At 43.7% G+C, this 19,590-nt stretch overlaps 2 protein-coding genes across 4 annotated transcripts; both read right to left on the bottom strand.

The window, feature by feature from the left end:
- Positions 1 to 1,621: 1,621 nt before the first annotated feature.
- On the bottom strand, positions 1,622 to 8,712 carry xkr7a (XK related 7a). The gene is made up of 3 exons (XM_047582215.1): positions 6,919 to 8,712; positions 4,685 to 4,884; positions 1,622 to 4,467 (listed from the first exon to the last, which is right to left on the bottom strand). Exons 1-3 carry the CDS (start codon positions 7,452 to 7,454, stop codon positions 3,512 to 3,514), a joined length of 1,692 nt encoding a protein of 563 aa, XP_047438171.1. The 5' UTR covers positions 7,455 to 8,712; the 3' UTR covers positions 1,622 to 3,511.
- A 294-nt stretch (positions 8,713 to 9,006) lies between these two features.
- Positions 9,007 to 19,590, bottom strand: LOC125006269 (ras-related protein Rap-1b). 3 transcript variants are annotated; one of them, XM_047582193.1, is made up of 9 exons: positions 19,483 to 19,590; positions 17,954 to 18,091; positions 16,183 to 16,270; positions 15,508 to 15,576; positions 15,352 to 15,408; positions 15,124 to 15,264; positions 12,523 to 12,666; positions 11,925 to 12,040; positions 9,007 to 9,747 (listed from the first exon to the last, which is right to left on the bottom strand). In XM_047582193.1, the coding sequence occupies exons 3-8, from the start codon at positions 16,237 to 16,239 to the stop codon at positions 11,954 to 11,956; spliced, it is 555 nt and encodes a 184-aa protein (XP_047438149.1). In that variant the 5' UTR covers positions 16,240 to 16,270; positions 17,954 to 18,091; positions 19,483 to 19,590; the 3' UTR covers positions 9,007 to 9,747; positions 11,925 to 11,953. The 3 variants fall into 3 exon arrangements, with proteins under 3 accessions (XP_047438149.1, XP_047438140.1, XP_047438157.1); XM_047582184.1 differs by having other exon boundaries at positions 17,954 to 18,113; positions 19,483 to 19,506; XM_047582201.1 differs by lacking the exon at positions 19,483 to 19,590 and adding an exon at positions 19,336 to 19,357.

Genomic DNA, 19,590 nt, shown 5'->3' with positions numbered 1-19,590 from the left:
GGTGGGTGGTACAATTCAATTTAATTACAAATAAAGAAATTCTTGTGGCAAACAAAGAAGAAAGTGACAAAGACACTCTTGAGGTCGTAGGTGCCGTAGGTGCACCTACACATTACGGCACACTGCCTTCATGGGAGTGACCTTCTTCTTTGTTTGCCACAATTTATATATCCCTTACACCCCTTTTACTTATCCACACAATAAGCACTCCCCTTTTTCTGTTTTCTTATGTTTTGCTAAGTCATTCAAAATGAAGCAAATTTTTAAATATTGACATAATAGTATTTAGTCAGTCTGTCCATTGAAGGATCTTAAAGTGGAAACAGAAATATTTTTCACAATTTGCCAACCCCAAAGACCCTTTGTAAATCATGTCTTATCATAAACTAGTATCAACAATCATTCCACAATAGTGCCATTTAACAATAGTGACATCGATTTTAACATATTGTTATCTTGTTCACAGTCTATCTAGATTACCATCAGTATATTCAATATTGTTTACACAGACAATAAAAAAAAAAATCCTCCTCTTCATGTGGCTGTCCATTTACCAGAGTAAATCAATTTACTGATTCATGCTCTGTGGAGTCCAGGCATGTTTTCACGTCAGTTTTCCTTCTCAGCTTCAGCTATCTGTTTTGCATTTGTGAACGATTCAGTGGAATGTGAGACTGTGATAGTGAGATCAAAGATGAGCTCCAGCAAACAGCTTGGCTGCTTGATCTCTCATTTAACTACAGCAACAGGATTCATGAGATTTTCATTTTGGTTTCGCACCCCACTGACTTGCAAATATAAAGGCTGAGTGACTGAAACTGAAGTGCGAAAGGTTTTCCTTCTCCTAGGTGGATGGTAGCAACCAATAGGCCTATTCACAGTTTAGGAGAATTACAATGCCGGCATTTTGCAGTTTGCGTTGTGTTGGCGTTTAGAGAATATGTTCTGCTGTGAGGTCACTGACCTCTGTGGATGTAGTTAGTGGTAACCTACCTACAAAATAAAATCTTATTCATTACAAATAAACCATTTTAGTGTTTGCCGCCACAACTAAACAGGATGTTGCAACAGGACATTATGTAGCGCAAAAAAACTCACTTTCGCAATGAAATATCTCTTCATCATCAGTCTTGGTGTAGGTGTTCTTGGTTCCCATATATGGTTGGTTTTAGTGATTCCTTGACTTTTCCTGGTTTAGGACCAAATACAGAATGAACTAGAGTGTTATGAAAATGGATTCAGACATGAATTAAACCATAAGGATGATCATCTTTAGAACTATTTTGCTATAAAATTTGTTGTGGGTGTTCATTCAACTTTAAAGATGAACTAGGCTTTTATCTTGTGCGGTAACTGGGTGAAACTAATGACCTTACCTGCCTTAGTATAGCATGCTAACATGGTCTCTAACATGCTAAGCTATCATCTATCTATCTATCTATCAGTGGATCTGGGGGAACTTTAAACTCTACACATACAGTATATGTTGTGTTTTAAGACCAATATCCAGTTGTAAATTCACTTTTATGCAACATTTCATAATGTTCATGCAAAAAAAAAAAAAAACAAATATAACTTCTTAATCTATCTGGTCTCTGGTGTGTAAAAAGGCACTTACAGCAAAGGTAAACACATTGCTCTTTATTTTAGCAACACCAACGTAATGAAATTGTCATCACCTTCTTGTTAATCTTTTTTTTTTGTTCTTGCTCTGACCAGCAACAGTCTGGCATGACCAGCTTAAGGCTTTTTAACGTTTAGCTTTGTGTTTGAGGTACAGCCCCGCCCGACTAACAGGTCCCTGCCACAACAAGCTCGTTTTTTGATGGTACCCCCGTGTGGTTGTTACATGATGGACTCAAAACAGTTAGCACCATAATCGCAGCCACTTTCTTTTTTTTCTGCATGGCAGGACTCTTTCCCACCCCCCCCCTGCCCGCTTACACACATGCTGGTACGTGAGCTCACACACAGACAAGCGCACGCTTCGGAAATGTTGCTCTTGCGACCATCCTGGAAAACAACCCTGATAAAGAAACACATGGTAAAGGTTCGTTTTACAGCGCCACGCCGTCCTTAGAATTTCCTTCAATTCAATGCAATTTCTCACTGATTACACTTAAAATACACACTTGGTTCTGTGGGTGTAAAGCAGGTCAGCTGATCATGTAAAACCGGGTGTTTCCAACAATTAGTGGATGAAGAATGAATTAAATAGAGCAGAAAATTCTTCTGGAAATCAGCAACTGCAACATAAAACTAGCAGCAGTGAACTCTGTGTATATTTTGTGGTAAAATTCTTTACCAAATTACATCTTCTCTCTTTTTTTTTTTTTTTTTTTTTCCAAGAACAGTTTTGAGGAAATTCTAAGAAAATAAGAGGTCGGTAAATTAAAGCCTTTCCCAGAGTACTACATATCTGTACCATCAATAATATCAAAGCTACTCTGTTAGGAGTCTGCTGCTATTTTTTTTTTTTAAAAAACATTTTTCAGACAACAAAGTATGGATAAAGTACAATTACAGACTGTGCTGTCCCTCTGCAAATTCCTCTCCATTGTACAGTAATTTACATGTAAATGAAACGTCGGCCTTGTTGCTTGTGTTGTGGATACAGTATGAAAATACAACAGCTGAGCGTCTTATCCGTGGAATACATCCTGTAAATGCAGTCGAAATCATGACGTGTGCTATTGTTCAGTGCATACACATTCTGGAGGTGCATCTCGTTGTTATGATAGTGATAGCATGTCTCAAAAGTAACAGATCGCTTGTAAACACACACATATCTCTTTTTTTTTGTTCTAGCTTTTGTAAAAAAAAAAAAAGAAACTAACAAAACGAATATAATACCACAGGAATGTTGTAAATCCCACTAACAGCATGAAAAAGTTCAAAAGCCTCGTCACAAATAATCACACTTTCAACTGTTTTTACATTCAACTCAAATGTTGCCTTCTGAACTGCCCCCGCAGCAGCAGCACTTTTCAGAGACCCCTTCAACATGAGTGAGTAGCTATGGATAAGTATGATTATGAACGTCGCGACCAGTGTTGTGTTTATTGTAGAGTTACAGTGCAAGTCTGCCGTCTTTGAACGCCTCACCCACACACCAGGGATGCTTCAGCTCTAGCTGCCATAAATAATCATGCATGTTGAAGGCTTGTCTCTGCCGTCGACCGCCTGGAGAGGATGTGCTGAAGCGCCGTCACTGAGGAGGGCTTAGTGCCTCTGATTGATAACAGCCTGCCTGTGCTTCTCCCTACGTTCACTGTACAGTGAGCTTTGTGGCTTACTTCTGCCTGTACCACGTCCTGACCTGAGAAATGATACAGAAACCAAAATATGCACCATCGTCAGACAATATCACAGATTCTTGCCTTTGTAGAAAATAAAGACACAACGCTCAGTCCCCTTCCCTCTGCGTGTTTGTGTCCCGTGCCCGGCAGAGCCGCCGAGCGGGCGAGGAGCTGAAGCAGACAGCTCAGCGAGAGTCAGCGCCTTCAGCACGTCACACGGTGGTCTCGTACTCCATCACTTCTTTGGGTGTGCCCAGGCAGCGGTACTGAATCCTTGGCGTGACCGGCGCGGCACTCTCGAGCACCAGAATGGTTTTGCGCAGCCGGCGGTCGATGTAGTGGGCGTCCCAGGCGGGGTACTTCTTCCTGGGCAGGTCTATTCGGATGACCGGCCCCTCTGTCCTGGGTGTGAGGTGGGGCACCGGAGCCTGAGCCCCCCGAGGCGGCCGGACCTGAAACACGTCTCCGTCTACCACGGGTCCCTGCTCTCTGTCTGACCCTTTAGTTCTCTGAAGAGTCCTGGGGGGGCTGCTCACCAGGTCAGGGGGCAGGCTGGAAACGGGGGAAGCCAGCGACTCCGCGGGCACCTCCTTCTCCACGATGTAACCCCACCCTGAGACCGAGCCGTCGGGGTGCAGCAGACAGTAGTACACAAACATGAAGAACGTGCCCAGGGCGTAGCTGCTGGCCACCACGCACACCATGACGACTGCGTAGAAGTCCGAGGTACGAGAGCCGCGGTACACGTACCAGGCGGTGGTGAGCGCCACGTTCTCCACGAACACAGTCAGGCTGTAGATGAGCATCCTGCAGCGGGTGCGGCCCTCTCTGACGCTGAACCAGCAGAAAACATACACGATGCCCACCATCATGTTGTAGATGATCTCCTCCCACTTGGACATGCAGAAGTCCGTTTCGCCTTGGATGATCCAAAACGTCATGATGCACCAGTGCGCCACGATGAAGATGCCAAAGTAGAGCTGGAACACGGAGGCGAACAGGGCGAAGGCCAGGGTGCGGGCTCCAATGGTGAACAAGTGCCACAGGATCTGGACTACGACGGCCTTGTAGGTCATGGGTAGCTTATCGTCTCGCGAGTCCCTCAGGACCTTCTGATAGGAGGAGATCATCCAGGCGAGCGATATCAGTGAGGCAGAAGCTGAAAGCCCTGTGAGAGAGGGTGAAGAGGAGGGAGATTCAGAAAGAGGAGTTAGATGGGATGGAAATAGCTATGGGGAAACTGTCTCATCCATTCATCACAGACAGAGAATACAATCCTCTGACTCCACGGAGGTTGAGGCTTGACTCGTCACGCGGACGCATGACTGACCGATGTGACTTATTCATTTCTGACATGTTCACGATTGGTCTTTTCGAGCACTCACCCTGGAGGGGCAGCACCTGACTGGCCTTGATCATGATGCTGAGCTGCAGCACCAGCTGAGGGGCGCTCTTCAGGAAGGACTCCAGCAGACGCAGCATGCTGATATCAGCGCTCGCAAACATCATGCGCCAGTAGTAGTGACGTCGCTCCGGGTCCGCGTGCCAGCGGCTCTGCACGCCAAGGTACAAGGCGTGAACATACCTGCGCGTAGGAGGAGGAGGAAAGTCACACACATTCATCAGTGCTTTAGGCTTCGTAGGGGATCAGGCTTTAAATACTATGCTTCAAAAACTTCTGGGCTTCAAATAAGTCGGCAGTTGTTGCCAAAAAGCTGGTTACTTGCACTTCTGGGATTCAGATTAGACAGAAACTGAACTAAGCAGCTCTGTGGATAATTTCAGTGCAGACATGGGAGTGTGTGTGTGTGGGAGGGGGGCAGGAAAATCTGAGGGGTTGTGAGGGGCTGGGAACAGAAAAGATGGCAGAAATAAAAGCTCTACACTGAAGGTTAGCTGGCCTAAGTCCCTCGTCGAACTCCTGAGCTTGTCTGATATTCAGTCCCACTCCGTCTCTGCCACTCGGCAATGACCTTGTGTAACTAACGCACATCATTTTGTAGACACAGAGCAGAACGCGCATGTTTGCCGTGCAAACACATCCCTGCACAAATTTGTTTGTGCTATGCAAATATGCCGACTATCATTACAGGGCATCTAACTGTTTGAAAAACATCAGCGGTTGCCACAGAGGACTGGAGCTATAAACGTCTCAGTAATTGCCTCAGGGAGAAGGGTCAGAAGAGCCTTATGTCAACAAGCCCACCGAACCACAAGGGAGTTTGTGTAACCCGGTTTTGTTCTGGTCCCTGCTACACAAAGCGCACTTTGAGATGTAACACGCCGAGAAAATGGAGCATCATGTGTAATAGTGAGGGTCAAAGACTGAGCCACGCTGAGGACACACAGCTTCTATGAACGCTCTGTCCGCGACAACACCCCTATCACATCTCATGTGCACTGACATTTAATTCTGGTGACCAGCCCAAATTGATCCTGGTTCACCTGACTAACCTGTGTATCAATGACGGATCAGTCCCGAGTTAACAGCTGAGGGTGAAACACGCGGCGGTAATCCTCTTAATGTGCAGACACGCCGGTCTGAGAGCAGCCAACGATGAATGGGGCATGCACGCCAGCTTTAATGGTATTACCGGTAATTCTGTGCCGCCACAACACTTTAATGTGCTCCTGGACACACTTTCGCACACGCATAAGTCGAAGACTCCAGGAGGAAATAAGGAATCAATATATATTACCCATAGGGCTGTCTAAAGAGGCAGGAAGAGAGAGGCCACAAAGAGGGAACGACAGAGAGATTATGAAGACGTTCCGTTAAATCAAACAATTGATTTGCATCTGATTCCAGTAGATTTGTCTTTCGATTCCAACATGTCTGCACAGTGTAACCCTTCTTTCAGTGCGAGCATGTATTGTGTAACCCTCCGCCCACTACAGTTCAACAGAAAGCCTCCTCCTGGCTGGCAGCAGCTCAAACCTGTCAACATCTATCAGAGCACTCTAAGCTTGAGCTGCACCGACTCACCATCACTGACTGAGTAGCTGACCTACAGACCTACTGCCATCCATGTGAGAGGAACGCCGATGTATGCACGGATTGGTTTTTTAGCCTCCGTGGTAATTAAAACTGTTTCGGTCTGAACCCGGCTTGAAAAACTGCCGGGAGACTGGATGGAAACCCAGCTGAAAGCACGCTGAAGAATGATGTAGACACATCACTGCAAATAGGAGGCAACCCTTAAGACATTTATGACCACTCCGCTTCCATCCACTCCGTCATGCATGGACCCTTTCAGACAAAGGGATTTTTCTTTTTCTTTTAGTAATTTGTCTTGATAAGGCAACTGGTGTGGGTGACTTGATGATTTTCCTGAGATGTGATTGACCTAGAAGCCCACTAGAGGGGCTGAAGGGTGGGTGGAGTGGGTGGAGTCTAATTCTCCTTTCCAAGCCTGAGAGAGACATCAAACAATACAAAAGGACATTCTGGCATTTTGAGCACAGTCCTCCGTGAATGATTAGCTTTCATAACTACAGGGCATCACACACACACACACACACACAAAGGCAGAGGCAGAATGTGTAGCGCCCCCCGCCCTCCCCATCCTCCCTCCTCCCTGTCCTCCTCTCAGGTCAGGTTATGAGTATTCAGGCTTACCTCCAGACCTGCGCCAGCTGAAAGATATGAATGATGGCCTGGAAGAGCCACATGAAGACTTTGCAGCAGCCCAGGGCTCCTCCCCCGGTGCCCGGCCCCGGCAGCACCTCGGCCGCGGCGGTGCGGCCAGCGCCCCGCTCGCCGCTGTCCTTGGTGCTCAAGTCGCTCTCCTGCGCTCCCGACGCCGCCACCACGGCGGCCGCAGCCGTGCCGCTGTCCACGGTCTCCGCGAAGTCGTAGGCGAACCATCGGAAGCTCAGCACCTGCACGACCACGGACGGGACTATGACAAAGACGAGAGTCAGTGCAAAGAACCAGTAGTCCCTCCTTAGGTAGTAGTCCGCGGCCAGCCACAGGTCTGAGGCCCCGTCCGAGAAGAAGACCAAAAGGGCGCACAGCGTCCAGCAGCAGTCCGACAGGGAGTAGCGCTGCTCGGGGGGACCGCGCTGCGGAGGCCGCGGGTCCGACCTGGAGGGACACTCGGGCGGAATTTCGTTTCGTAGAGAAATGGGTGCACCATCAGATTTCGCGGCCATGTTTGTTGTAGGGAAGAGAGTGAGTAAGAGATGGGAAAATGATGGAAGGGGGGGAGGGGGGTCGCCGTAGCCTGTCGGTCTGTATGCATGCGTGTGGGAGAGAGGGAGGGGAAAGGAGGCAGGGAGGAGGAGGAGGAGGAGGAGGAGGGCCGGGGGAAGGTGAGAGGGATGGGGAGTCACCGCCGCTCATCAATAAGCTGTGATCATGTGGAGAGAGGAAAAAAAAAAAGGAGACTTGAAGACATGTAAAGCTGCATGTGTGGTCTGTTTGCACCGAGGGGCGATGACATGACTGAGGTTATTTCTCCCTCATGTTCCTGCACAGAAATTGAGCGATTTTAATCAGAAACCCTCTTGCTCGCAGCCGGTGGTGGAAGGCGTGTTCATATAACAAGAGGCGGTATTTAAAATCCGAAGTACACGTATGACATTCTGCAGATTATGACTCTCATCATAGTACAAATTATAAATAACATTCAAATGAAGAGTTGCATCTGTTTAGATGTGTGAGGAGGCCCAGGTGGAGTGGTTTTACAGACTTTTGATGGGACCTGTCCAGGGTGTACTCCCCGTTGTCCTCCAGAGGACAAGCAATTAGAAAATGAATGAATGAATGAATGAATGAATGAATGAATGAACCAGAGATGCTAAAACCCCTCCAGATCGTCGCAAGGTGTATTTGTTTGTCCAGAGATGATTAATAGGAGGTGGTGGTGATGATGCACATTTGTTTTAAATTTGATCTGTTTTTTGTATGTGCAAAACACTAGATCATTGACTCCTTTAAAACCCAAATACTTAAAGGAATTAAATTTTTTTTGTTTGTTTTTTAATTGGAAATGTTAAACATCCATACTGTGTTGTTGGGTATCCCTTCAGTCTTTTTTTTAAGTGATATTTGTTAAATATTTCATTTTTATCCTGCCGAGTAACTATAGCTGTCCTAACTATTGTAGACGAAAATTGTAACTGCTGTCTAATGGATAATTTGACTTTTATGAGTCACTCAGCACTCAGTCCTTGAATAGATGTACCACTTGAGGGTGATATTAACAGGTTTGTACCTAAATGTTGAAATGAGCTTTTGTTTAACTCAGCAGCACCATGAGGTGGAGCGCCTGAGCGAGCTCCTCATGCTCGAGTTCTTCTTGTTTCCAGTTTCTATTCTGCTTTTCGCCGCCTTCTCTTCACGCGACGCACCGGACTCTGGAGTCCGGGTTCTTCTTTCGGCTCAAAACATCCGCTGCAGATCAGCCGAGCCAACTCATCCACTAAAACTGCTCTGGCGACTCGGGTCGAGGCCGTCATTTCTGCCGACAGGAAACACTCTTGTTACGCTTTTAGTGTGCCAGTGCTCTCTGGAGGTATCGATCCTCTTTCACTGCTGTATTTGTGTCCTAGACGTCCAAAGCTTCACCAATACATTACTGACTTTAGCTGCTGTGGAGACAACTCATGGTTAGGACATTACAAGACGTGTTCATAATAATTAGAGTCCAGTTTCAGACACTATTAAGCATGATGAATAAAGGACAAAAAACAAGACTAGAAGTAATGAAAATGTACTAAAATTTAATCATTCATAAAAGCTGGAAAATCATCTGTGACAGGGTAACACAAGAAGCAATATTAGAGTTGGTTTAGTACAATATATTTTCAGCCTCAAGACACAAATCAGAACAAACCATTTCCCCCATCGGTCTATAAAATACTAATTTCCTTAGCTTTATTATGCAAAAAATGGAAGTAGAATATATTATGGGAAATATGGAAGGCTTGCAGCGCTCAATATAAAACAAAGTCACTTAGGAAAGATGTTATCTCGTCAATGCACATCCTTGTAAGTAGGAGCAAGTAACTTGATGACAATGATGCATTTTCATTGACACTGTTAGTGCAGAAATGTACAAGAAGACCAACATTTCACAAGGATTCATTTGCAAATGTCACAATATGCCAAAGATGTTACGTTTAATAAAACGGTTTAGTTCCCATATATGGATATAAATCCATGGTCTCCTCTTTTACATTGATATTTCCAAAAGAAAGACACCTTGGAGAAGAGAGAAAAAATAAACAAAAACAGAACAGAGTTGTCATCAGGCTGACAGTACGAAAGAAGAGGTGGATTTCTTTGCCATTAAAAAGCAGAAAAGAGTATCTTGAGATTATGTGCCGTCTCCTGCCATTTTGCGAGTGGTGAAGTTTCTCTGTCAGCCTTTTTCAAAACGCTCTGGAGAGGACTTGGAATGCTGGCACGATCCACTGGGAAACAGTTAATCATTACACGTTTCTGCAAGCAGGAAAAGATACAGTCGGTGATTATGATTCAAAACGTGCGCGACACGAGCTGTTTGTAGGGAAGCAGGCAGAGTCTGAGATTAGTGCAAACAATGTGAAATTCAGCAAATGTTCTTCTTTCTCCGCTTCAGATCCGTCGCGCTGCCACTAATCTTTAGAGCAGCATAGTTCTCCTTTCAGATGAGACAGGAAGTTGTAAAACCGAAACTAAAACAATCAGCTGTCCACCGCTCCGTCCTGAAACAGCCTGTTAACCTTCTGCTAAACCTTGGTATGCAAAGAGATTTACAGTGGAACACTTGAAAACTAAATATTAAGACTGCTGCTCTGCGCTGGACGAGTTAGCGAGTCTCTTCCCTCTGCTTTTAGCTTTGCTGCGATATTTGATTACTTTGACGTAAAGAAGATGGCTGGTGGGAAGCCTCGACAGTGGCCAGAACAAATCATCAGCAGAGTCAGACGATCACATCCTGTCATGTTACACGCACTTTCTGAAGGGAAAGTTTGAGATGATTAGTGTCCAACAGCGGACGGGGCACGTCTGTTTATAAACGTTTCACAATATAAATCTCAAAGTGGTTTCGTACACAGAAACTGCTTTAACATTCCAATAACTCATGGTGCGACATGAAACACTTCAAGAGGTAATATCAGCCATTAGTCGTGAGAGTATCGTTGCTTGGTATCGGGTGGCGTCTAGAGGCCTTAGAGGCTAACGGTTAGCACGCTAACGAGCAGGTAATTTGATGCAGGAGATGTAAAGACCTAATGAAAGAATGACTTGTCAACATTTTCCTCAAACATGTTATAAAATAATGTAGAAACACAAAGAATTACTTGTCTTAACTCAAACCGTTTTTGCTTGCTGTGATTATTGATCCAGTTTATGAGTGTTTATTTTTATCTGAGGCTTCAGCAGTGTTTAACAACGGAGGATAAACTATCACGGGAAAAAACCTGTAAATGCACCACGGTGACGGTGACTGAGGCAACGTGAACAACACTTAACGTCTTGAGTTCAGAAAATTCTTGGCGGGTCGGTAGTGACTCATACAAAAGACATATGAGAATTATTTTACTTTTGTGAAAGTTGTCACATGACGGGAGAGAAAGTTTCGGTTATAAAATCATAAGTTGTTGCAGATGGATGCAGCAAAAATGTGGACACACTGCACCAGTTAAAAAGATCAGCTGTCACTGCTAAAACTCATTTTCTTCCAAGGTGACTGCCGTCTCAGAAGAAACATCCATCTTTGTGTCTTCTAGCTGAGCTGCAGTAGATTTTTTTTTTTCCTTTTACTAAAAAGTCTGTAACTTCTGAAGATCCCCGCAAGGGTTTTGTGGATTTTATTACACTGGAGACACATTAGACGCGGCTCCTTAACAACCAGTATCAACTACGAGAAATAACTACAGCAAGAAAAACCTGCGTAGAAACAAAGTATTGATCTTTATTTTTTACTTCCTATGGTTTAGGACTCAGTGAGTCTTTATCATCATGTTTTATTTTATTGACCGAGTCTCCCCCAAAGCTTCACGCGTTCTGAGGGCGACTCTCATACCACAGTGAGAGGACTGTAAAAGAAGTCGTTTACACTCACAAACGTGCAGAGGCACACAAACAGCAACACTTTGGGAAACAGTGGCTGGCAACATAAAGTCCCGTTTGTTGTAGAAAATGGGTCAGAACATTCACAGTTGCACGGCTCCGTCACCAGATGGAGACACAACACTCGATAAACCTGACAAATGTAAATAAAACATTCAAACAATCTCTCGTCAAATTAAAAGGAAGAACACTGAAACGGATTCTCAAATATTTAGGTTATATGGGAACGCCGGAGGGTTCGTGTTTTCCCATATCTTCAGGATAGATTAGGATAGACTGACTGGCCCAAGGCAAAAATGAGTTTATTCAATTCCTCCCTAAAAGATTTAGTTTGAAACCCACAGAGCTGCTGTATGAGCGCGCTGTCTCAATGAGGCCTTTATCTCCATCCACTGAGTCTCTCACCACTGCAACACTTTCTTGTTTACTATCACAACTAATGAAATCACTGTAATAATTACTGCAACAATCCCCTAAACGCTCGGTCACAATCGAGAGCTGAGTGAGCCGAGCGATTCCTGCAATTGTCTGGAATAAGCGTCGTGTAAACACCCACTCACCTGGCCTGGAGATACCGTGGGAGGGCGTTTTAGAGCAATGTGCAACTTGACTTCTTTTTTGGCTTCTTTTCCATCGGCGTTTTTCTGTTGATCTGTCGCACCAGATCATAGAAAATCTGCACAAGGAGACACAGAATGAAATGGTTTTCGGCGTTTAGTTTCGGCCGTGGGCAGATTATGTGAAGTCTGGCTAAATAAAAGGTGTGATCTTCAGCCATTTTAAGGCACCGCTTAAGAAGGCGGACATTTCTCGTGGTTTCTGTATCCTGAGTCAATGCGTTTAAATAGCATCTACAACAACCAGGCGGCTTTGGATGACATTAGCTCCACATGAAGCCGAGACGAGTGTCGGTCACCTCTTGTTCCAACAATCGAGTCTAAATGAATCATTTTAAAGTTGTACAATAAATACAGTTTATCTAAGAGAAACACACTCTTGTAGTTTCAGACTAATGTGACGATTATTTTTGTATTATTATTATTATGTTGCACTGTGTACATGGTGCCCTGAGTGGCACTACTTCCTGCCATATAACGCGACACAGTAAACCAATAAACAGGCGGGACCTGCCGTTCAGTATGTGGCAACGACGCTTACCTCATTAACATTGATCTTTGATTTAGCTGAAGTCTCTAAAAAGGCACAGTTGTTCCACTGACGGGCCAAGTTTTGACCCTGCTCCTTGCCGACCACACGCTCGTCCTCCAGGTCACACTTGTTTCCCACCAGGATCATGGGAACCTGGTCGATGAGAAGAAATGTCACATCTTCAGAATAACACGGCAATGTCATTACTGCACAGATCCCAAAAAGGCACCGAGGCAGCAAAGTGTTGATAATCCCAGGAATTAAACCAGCCTGTTAGCTCAGGTACATAACGAGTCATTAGATACAGAGATCAGGACGGAGCCACAGCTTTCGTGGGATCTACAGGAATCTAGTAACTCTCACAGTTACAGTTTATCTAAGGCTGTTTGAAAATCACGATGTCTGTGTTTGATAAGCAGATTGTTGTCTGTTGGCTTTCATGGAAACTTATTCATGTTTATAATTGGTCTAGAATCTACACATCTTACAGACTCATAGTGTATCTATATGATTTTTACACGGTGAATTCGTCTTCCCGGACACGTATGACTTCTCAACAACCTATTAGATATTAATAATAAACATTGTCATGTTACAGCATAATTTCTGGGGCTTTTTAAAATAGTTTTTGGGACAAATATATCTGACACGGGTGACGAAACGTTTCAGTCCAAATTTGAATCAGTTCCCCCTCGAAGAAATTCAGACATTGACCACGTTCACAAGAATGAACATCTTGAAAACATTATACCTCCAGCCACAGCCGTCGCTAGGGACAGAAGGACAAAAACAAACATGGTCCATCTTTATGATCCTGATCAATAGCAGTGATTAAACCTCACATTGACACAGTTTGTCAGGAGTGAAGTTCTGCCCGTTAACAGTGATACGAGACGTTACTTAGAATAATAGAATATCAGGCTCAACATAGAGCATATCCAGTGTCTGCTTTATTCTGATGATTTATGCTAATGTTACATAACAATAACCAGAACGAACCAGTGGACTCTGCTCGTGCAGCAGGCTGAGTGTGTTTTAGCTTCTTTAAAGCAACACTAAAGACACATGGGACACAGTTTGTGCACTCCCTCATTTAGTGTCACTGATAACTATTATTATGATCATTATATTATAACTGGAGGCAGCACATCCTGCCCATTCCTCACTCTGTACAGCATTTACATGGACAAATCTAAATACATCTAAATCTAAATAATTTAGTTAAAGTACGCCGCCCTGTACTGGCTGGAGATCTTCAGCAGAGCAAAAATGTTTAGCAGGTTGACACCTGAACCAAGACACACAGGCCAGTCGAGCAAGTCGCTATGAATAAATAAAGCCCGCACTCAGCAGGCTGCACATCCTCTCTCTACATCAAGAGATGAAGACTGAAAGTGGCAGATAGCGTCTCACTACAGCTCTGACATTTCCACCCCCCTCACAAAGTTCCTGCCCCCCTTCGCTTGGCCCCCTCTCCTGCAGCGGTGGCTCTAATGAGGGAGCGTTGAGACCGAGAGGTGACCCAGGCAGATTATACAGAGACGCACCATGAGCTTTCACTTAAGACAAACTCTCTGCGGAGGCAGGAGGCGCCTCACACAATTACAGGAGCAGGTGAAACGAGCAGAAACCATTTTATCACTCATATACACACACAATATAATCATTGTCAAAGGGAAACTAAATCTGTAGATTGTAAATTATATTAAATATTCATTCATAGAGAAAACGTGTTTGTTTTCAAGAAGAATATGAGTCACAGTACATGTAAGCATTCCTCTTCGTGTGTGTCTCGGTTTGCAGTACTCGTGCTTTGTCTTTTGGTCAACGATAGCGCCAGTGTCTTACTTCCTGGATGTTACGAAAAGACAAAGTGTTTGAGGGTGTCTCGAATTGTGAACTGAGATCTTACTGAAATGTCAGTTATGAACTCACGCGGAGGGGACACAAGTCTCTGGGGTTTCGTTTACTGTAATTGTTCATCGTGTTTCTCAACGTTCACCTTCAGCAAAATGGTCCAATTTTATTAATGGATGTTAAAATTTATCTGAAGTTATTTGTATAATACGTGTATTTTACTTTATTACTGTTCAAGACTAATGATCACTTGTTCATATGTTTTTCCGTTTGTGGTTTTGTGAGGAACATAAATAAAGGGTCTACTTCTGTTTCTCAACATTGTGTCATTTAATGATCATTAAACACATTCTTAACACGTGACGTGTAAAACTTGATAGTTCCAGTTTCTAAACAGTGACTTTTTTTGTCTTTTGTGATCTTGGATTACAGTAATTAAAATAATCCCCTTGGGCTGCATCTAACAACAACAGGCAGGTGAATGTGTAATAAAAATAATCCCCGAGTGCTGTGCGTCTTATTCACCATAACTCCATGAAAGCGTGATGTTTGGGGACATCACGTTTCATTTGATGTCTGAATGCCAATAAAGGCTCAGTACTTTAATGTAACACGAGCACTTTATGTCCCACACTTCCTTTAAACTAAAACAATGAACTATCGTTTTATTCCTCAATTAGCCCTGTGATCGGTGTGAGATTGAATACACAGGAGAAAACTAATTAGAATGTTTTAAAATAGTGTTACACTCACGTCCTCGGTGTCCTTTACTCGCAGGATCTGCTCCCGGAGGTCCTGTAGGTCATTAAATGTCGACTGCGCTGTAATGGAGTACACCAAAGCGAAGCCTTGGCCGTTCTTCATGTACAGGTCCCTCATAGCTGTGAACTGTTCCTACAGACCGATAACAGACAGCGTCAGCAAACTGTTTGCTTATTAAAGACCCCCTTCATCCAGAAACCTGCGTGTGACGTGACGTACTGTTCCAGCCGTGTCCAGGATTTCAAGCATGCACTGCTGCCCGTCGACCTCGACTTGCTGTTGGAGAAAATGAACAGATTTGTTTTTATAAGATGGTTTTTCTTCGATGGCGCTCAGGAGTCAAATGAAGTGTCACATGTGCGTTTCTGGTCGTACCTTTCTGTAGGAGTCTTCTATTGTGGGGTCATACTTCTCCACAAAAATGCCTTGCACAAATTGAACTGTCTGCAAAGGACAAGAGAACGGAAAGAGAACATCGACACAGGACGTCAGTGCTACTCAAACATTTAACGTATTTTAATTGGAATATTTCAATTAATCACCAACAATTTAACCACCTTAAGGCAGTTTTAGTTGAAAGCTGAAGGTTAAATGTACCTCTACTGTATGTAGACATGGACGTTGTACGTTTCATTTATCATTATTATTTATTTTTATCGTGTTGGGTACAGCTATCTATCACTGATGCTAATACAACAGACGCCTTCCTTCGAGAAGATTATGAGGTTGAGTTGTAGTTCCTGTTTTACAGACACATTGATTCGGGTTTTGTAATTTGTTGTGCATGTGTTGGGTTCGAACAATATATTCAATTCAATCGTTCAATATTTAATGCAAGGGACACCTCTTGGTTGAGAGCTAAACCGTTCAACAGCAGTCAGATAAATAATTCTCTGCAACATTTTCAACAAAAACTGAACGTTACAACCCTCACGAAGAGAAGATTTATGAGCATTGGTTGCATCAGACGGCAAAATACACGGTTTTACTTTACAAAAAAAATAAATACATAGACTGAGTTTTCAGACCTTGGAAACAAGCGTCACTCACCAGTGCAGATTTTCCCACACCTCCTGATCCCAGCACCACTAACTTGTACTCGCGCATGGTGGGCAACTTCACTGGACAGCACAAGAGTCTGTGAAAGAACAGGGGGAAGGAAGATAATACGAGACAAGAGGATCACTGGGTTATTTTCAGCTACAGAACAAATTGAACACATGTTTCCAAATTACCCTGATCATAGGAAAATATTTGAATAAATGTATATGCAAAAAACATGGGTTATTTTTACTGCGGTACAAGGAAATCTGTGTGATAAGCCAACTCAGGGAATTTATTGACAAAGCTGTGGTTAGAGTGAACACCCTAAATGCACAGTATCTTCAGCAGATTGAAACTTCATTCCTCTGCCAAAAAATGAGCTCTCTCACACACCCACTATCAGGGGACTACAGTTGTCATGATGATATAGGCGTTGCCTCTTTTTTAAAAAAAAAAAAAAAAAAAAAAAGACACACACAAAAAACAAGAAAACTATAGAGATCCATAGACTTGTTCTTTAACTCTGGCAAAAAGAACAAGTGTTTGATCTGGTATTAACACCTGGTAGTGAAGTGCATCTATAACTGAGGAGCTGAGGACTCAAAGACATGAAATAGATCCTGAAAATGGCAGAGCAGTCGGTAGGTAAGTGTTCTGGTGCCACAAATAACTCAATCTCATTACAATTCAGAGGACAAAGGCCACAGAGAATGACCTATCATCAACTCCATCAGCCTGACACAGTTTAGACAGCGTTCATGGCCTAGAAAACGTTGGATGAACACATGATCACCAGCATGAAAATGTTTAGGATGAAGACAGACGTTTAAAGATGACAAAAAAAAAAAAAAAAAAACAGTGAGAACACTTCTGAGAATCTATGTTTATTACTGTAATAGTAGATGCTTTGCGTGAACACCAACGCAAGCAAAAATATGTTATCATTACACCCATCATGATTGTGAGTTTCATATGCATAAGTGTCATTCTGTTTCAAAAAAAGATGAGACGATTTCTTTCATTTTCTGTGTACAAGATTTAAATAAGGAAGTAGTGTGTTTTAAATGTTATTCTGACATGCAAATGTTATCTTCATTTTATGTATAAATGTCAGTGAGGGGGTGATGCATGGTAAAACCTCATTTAAGAACCTCTTTGAATCTACTAATTATGCTAGGTCTGTAGGACCTTTGTCAAATGTTGAGACAAACAATACAAAAACCACTCTGTCACACTCGACCCGGCATTTGCAATTCTAACTGCGACGTATGAAGCACCACCAGAAACCCACAGCGTGAGCCAGGCATACGGGGCACTCGACAAAGAGCCATTGTAATAACCCTCCCCTACTCAAGCACACCATACAAACAGAAAATGGAGATCAGAGGGGAGCATGCATGACCACTGCTCTGAAATCATTACTAGGGCGAAGGGGGTGCACCTAGGAGTGACGCCAGCGTGTGCCTGATGCATATTTGTTAGCCTCGACACTAACACTATTTGAATTGTTAATTTATGTGGGTGTCACAAAACCGGCTTAAAAGCCTTGACATCAGATAAGCAACCCGAGCCTTTTTCCCGATTAGATATGAGTCTAGACTAAAACAGACGAAGTATCAAGCTGTCGGGATGACAACCGTCACCAATCCTACACACACATTTTTGTGCTTTCTCAGAATACGCAGCTCCACTTACACATGAACAGTGCATCTACAAACGTGTCTTCTGCGCGTGCGATCTGCGTCGCAAAAGATTGATTTCAAACAGCTTAACCTACTGTGTACACGGCTGCTGCAGATGACAACTCCCTCTACATCTGGGGGAGAGGGGCCGACAGATCCTCCTCCAGGTACACCGATGTCAGCGGGAAGGTGCTGAGGGTTGGTTCGGAGCCGGAAAGAAAGGCCTCACCAAACTGTTCAGACAGGAAACCAGCTCTAGATTACACCTACCAACAAACTCATGTCAGCACTAGATGACAGGATGGAACTGCACCGATCTATAACACAATGATTCAGTACTTAATAAAATATTCCACCGTGCTGATTTTGAGGAAGGATGTTTTATTGCTTGTCTAACCATTCTTCCACTTTACACGAATAAAACCCTCACAAAGACCTGTTGCTGACCAGCACAAACATTTAAAATGTGCTGATCCTAATTATTAAATCACAAAATGTGCGGTTTTTAAGGGGGAAATATAAACCAAGAGACTGAAGCTTCTCCTCGGTTAAAAGCAACACACAGACAAACTTGTATCATGTGTTAGAGCCAGAAGGGGGCAAATGGGTTTAACTTTAACGCAAACAAACATACTTCCGGTTAAAGTCCTTTAATGAAACTTTTTTTTAAAAGTCCATCACGTAAAAGTAAAACTCAAATTTAAACGAGCAGGGCACTGTTTGGATGTGAGATGATGATTACGATCATGGTGATGATGATGAATTTGTTTTCGGGACAACTTGTAACGTAGTTAGTTTCGAAAGGAAGGGTGTGGCTATTAGTTTCCCAACGCAACAAACTGCGACTCATTTAAACCGCTTAAAATGACCGACACAAGTCGACAATATTAACACGTCAACTCAAAATAAAGGTGAATTTAACGCCACATTTGTGAGGTTGTGGATGTTACCTAGAAGTAATTGGATTGTGAGAAGCGGAGCTTGACAACTCCAGCGTTAGCCCGGAGCTAGCAGCTTGTGGTGAGCGGTAGCTAGCGTTACAGGGGGGGCAGCTGGAGGAGGACACGGGGGAGCCGCCTTAAATGGTGTCAGCTTGGCCGAGGAAGTAGACCCGAGCTCACGGGTTAGCGCTAGCTCCCGTGTGACAAACATTAAACTTCATTTGAAGTTGCCTGACGGCTAACAGGACAGTGTGGCTAATAAAGATAGCTAGCCCGTTAGCCTCGGGCTGAACTCTCAAATGTCGTAAATGTATTTCCTCTCCGGTTTCAGCTTCAAGACTCTGGTTGGCGTGTCGGTAAACTGCTACATGCGCGAAGATAACCGAGACATAATCGGGAATTACGCTATTAAATTACTTGGCCCGCAAAACATGTTTGTATCGACATCTGGTTATTAAGTCACTGGCTGACGTTAGCCACTCAGCCCAGTCCTCCTCTACTGCAAGTTAGCTTCTGAGCTAAGCTAGTTTACTTACAATTATTATTTCACTACAGAGCAGCTGGAAGTAAGTTTGGTGTCTCGTCGGAGACAAACAGTTACCCTGGGACTAATTATTAAACTAATGAATCGACAAGCTTCGTAACTAGCTATTAAATGTTACTCTGGGGGTAAAGACACTCACCGTGTTCCGCTGTGTGTGTGTGCGCCGCTAAATGATGAGACTGGATGTTAGTGGTGGGCGGATCGATCCAAATATCGATAATATCGATACCAACGTTGAGAACGATAT

This window comes from Mugil cephalus, chromosome 1, assembly GCF_022458985.1.
Source record: "Mugil cephalus isolate CIBA_MC_2020 chromosome 1, CIBA_Mcephalus_1.1, whole genome shotgun sequence".
Classification (NCBI taxonomy): domain Eukaryota; kingdom Metazoa; phylum Chordata; class Actinopteri; order Mugiliformes; family Mugilidae; genus Mugil; species Mugil cephalus.
The sequence above is the reverse complement of the archived record's forward strand: the minus strand, read 5'-3'. Positions and strand labels throughout refer to the sequence as shown.

Bases quoted from the DNA above. Each gene is read 5' to 3' on its own strand.
- xkr7a (XM_047582215.1), bottom strand. From the start codon at position 7,454: ATGGCCGCGAAATCTGATGGTGCACCCATTTCTCTACGAAACGAAATT. The intron at 4,885-6,918 runs GTAAGCCTGAAT...TCCTACGCGCAG, and splicing joins CAGCTGGCGCAGGTCTGGAG to GTATGTTCACGCCTTGTACC. The intron at 4,468-4,684 runs GTGAGTGCTCGA...CCTCTCTCACAG, and splicing joins TCAGGTGCTGCCCCTCCAGG to GGCTTTCAGCTTCTGCCTCA.
- LOC125006269 (XM_047582193.1), bottom strand. From the start codon at position 16,239: ATGCGCGAGTACAAGTTAGTGGTGCTGGGATCAGGAGGTGTGGGAAAA. The intron at 12,667-15,123 runs GTGAGTGTAACA...CTCATCGACCAG, and splicing joins GAGTAAAGGACACCGAGGAC to GTTCCCATGATCCTGGTGGG. The intron at 12,041-12,522 runs GTAAGCGTCGTT...CTCCTTGTGCAG, and splicing joins CAAAGATCAATGTTAATGAG to ATTTTCTATGATCTGGTGCG.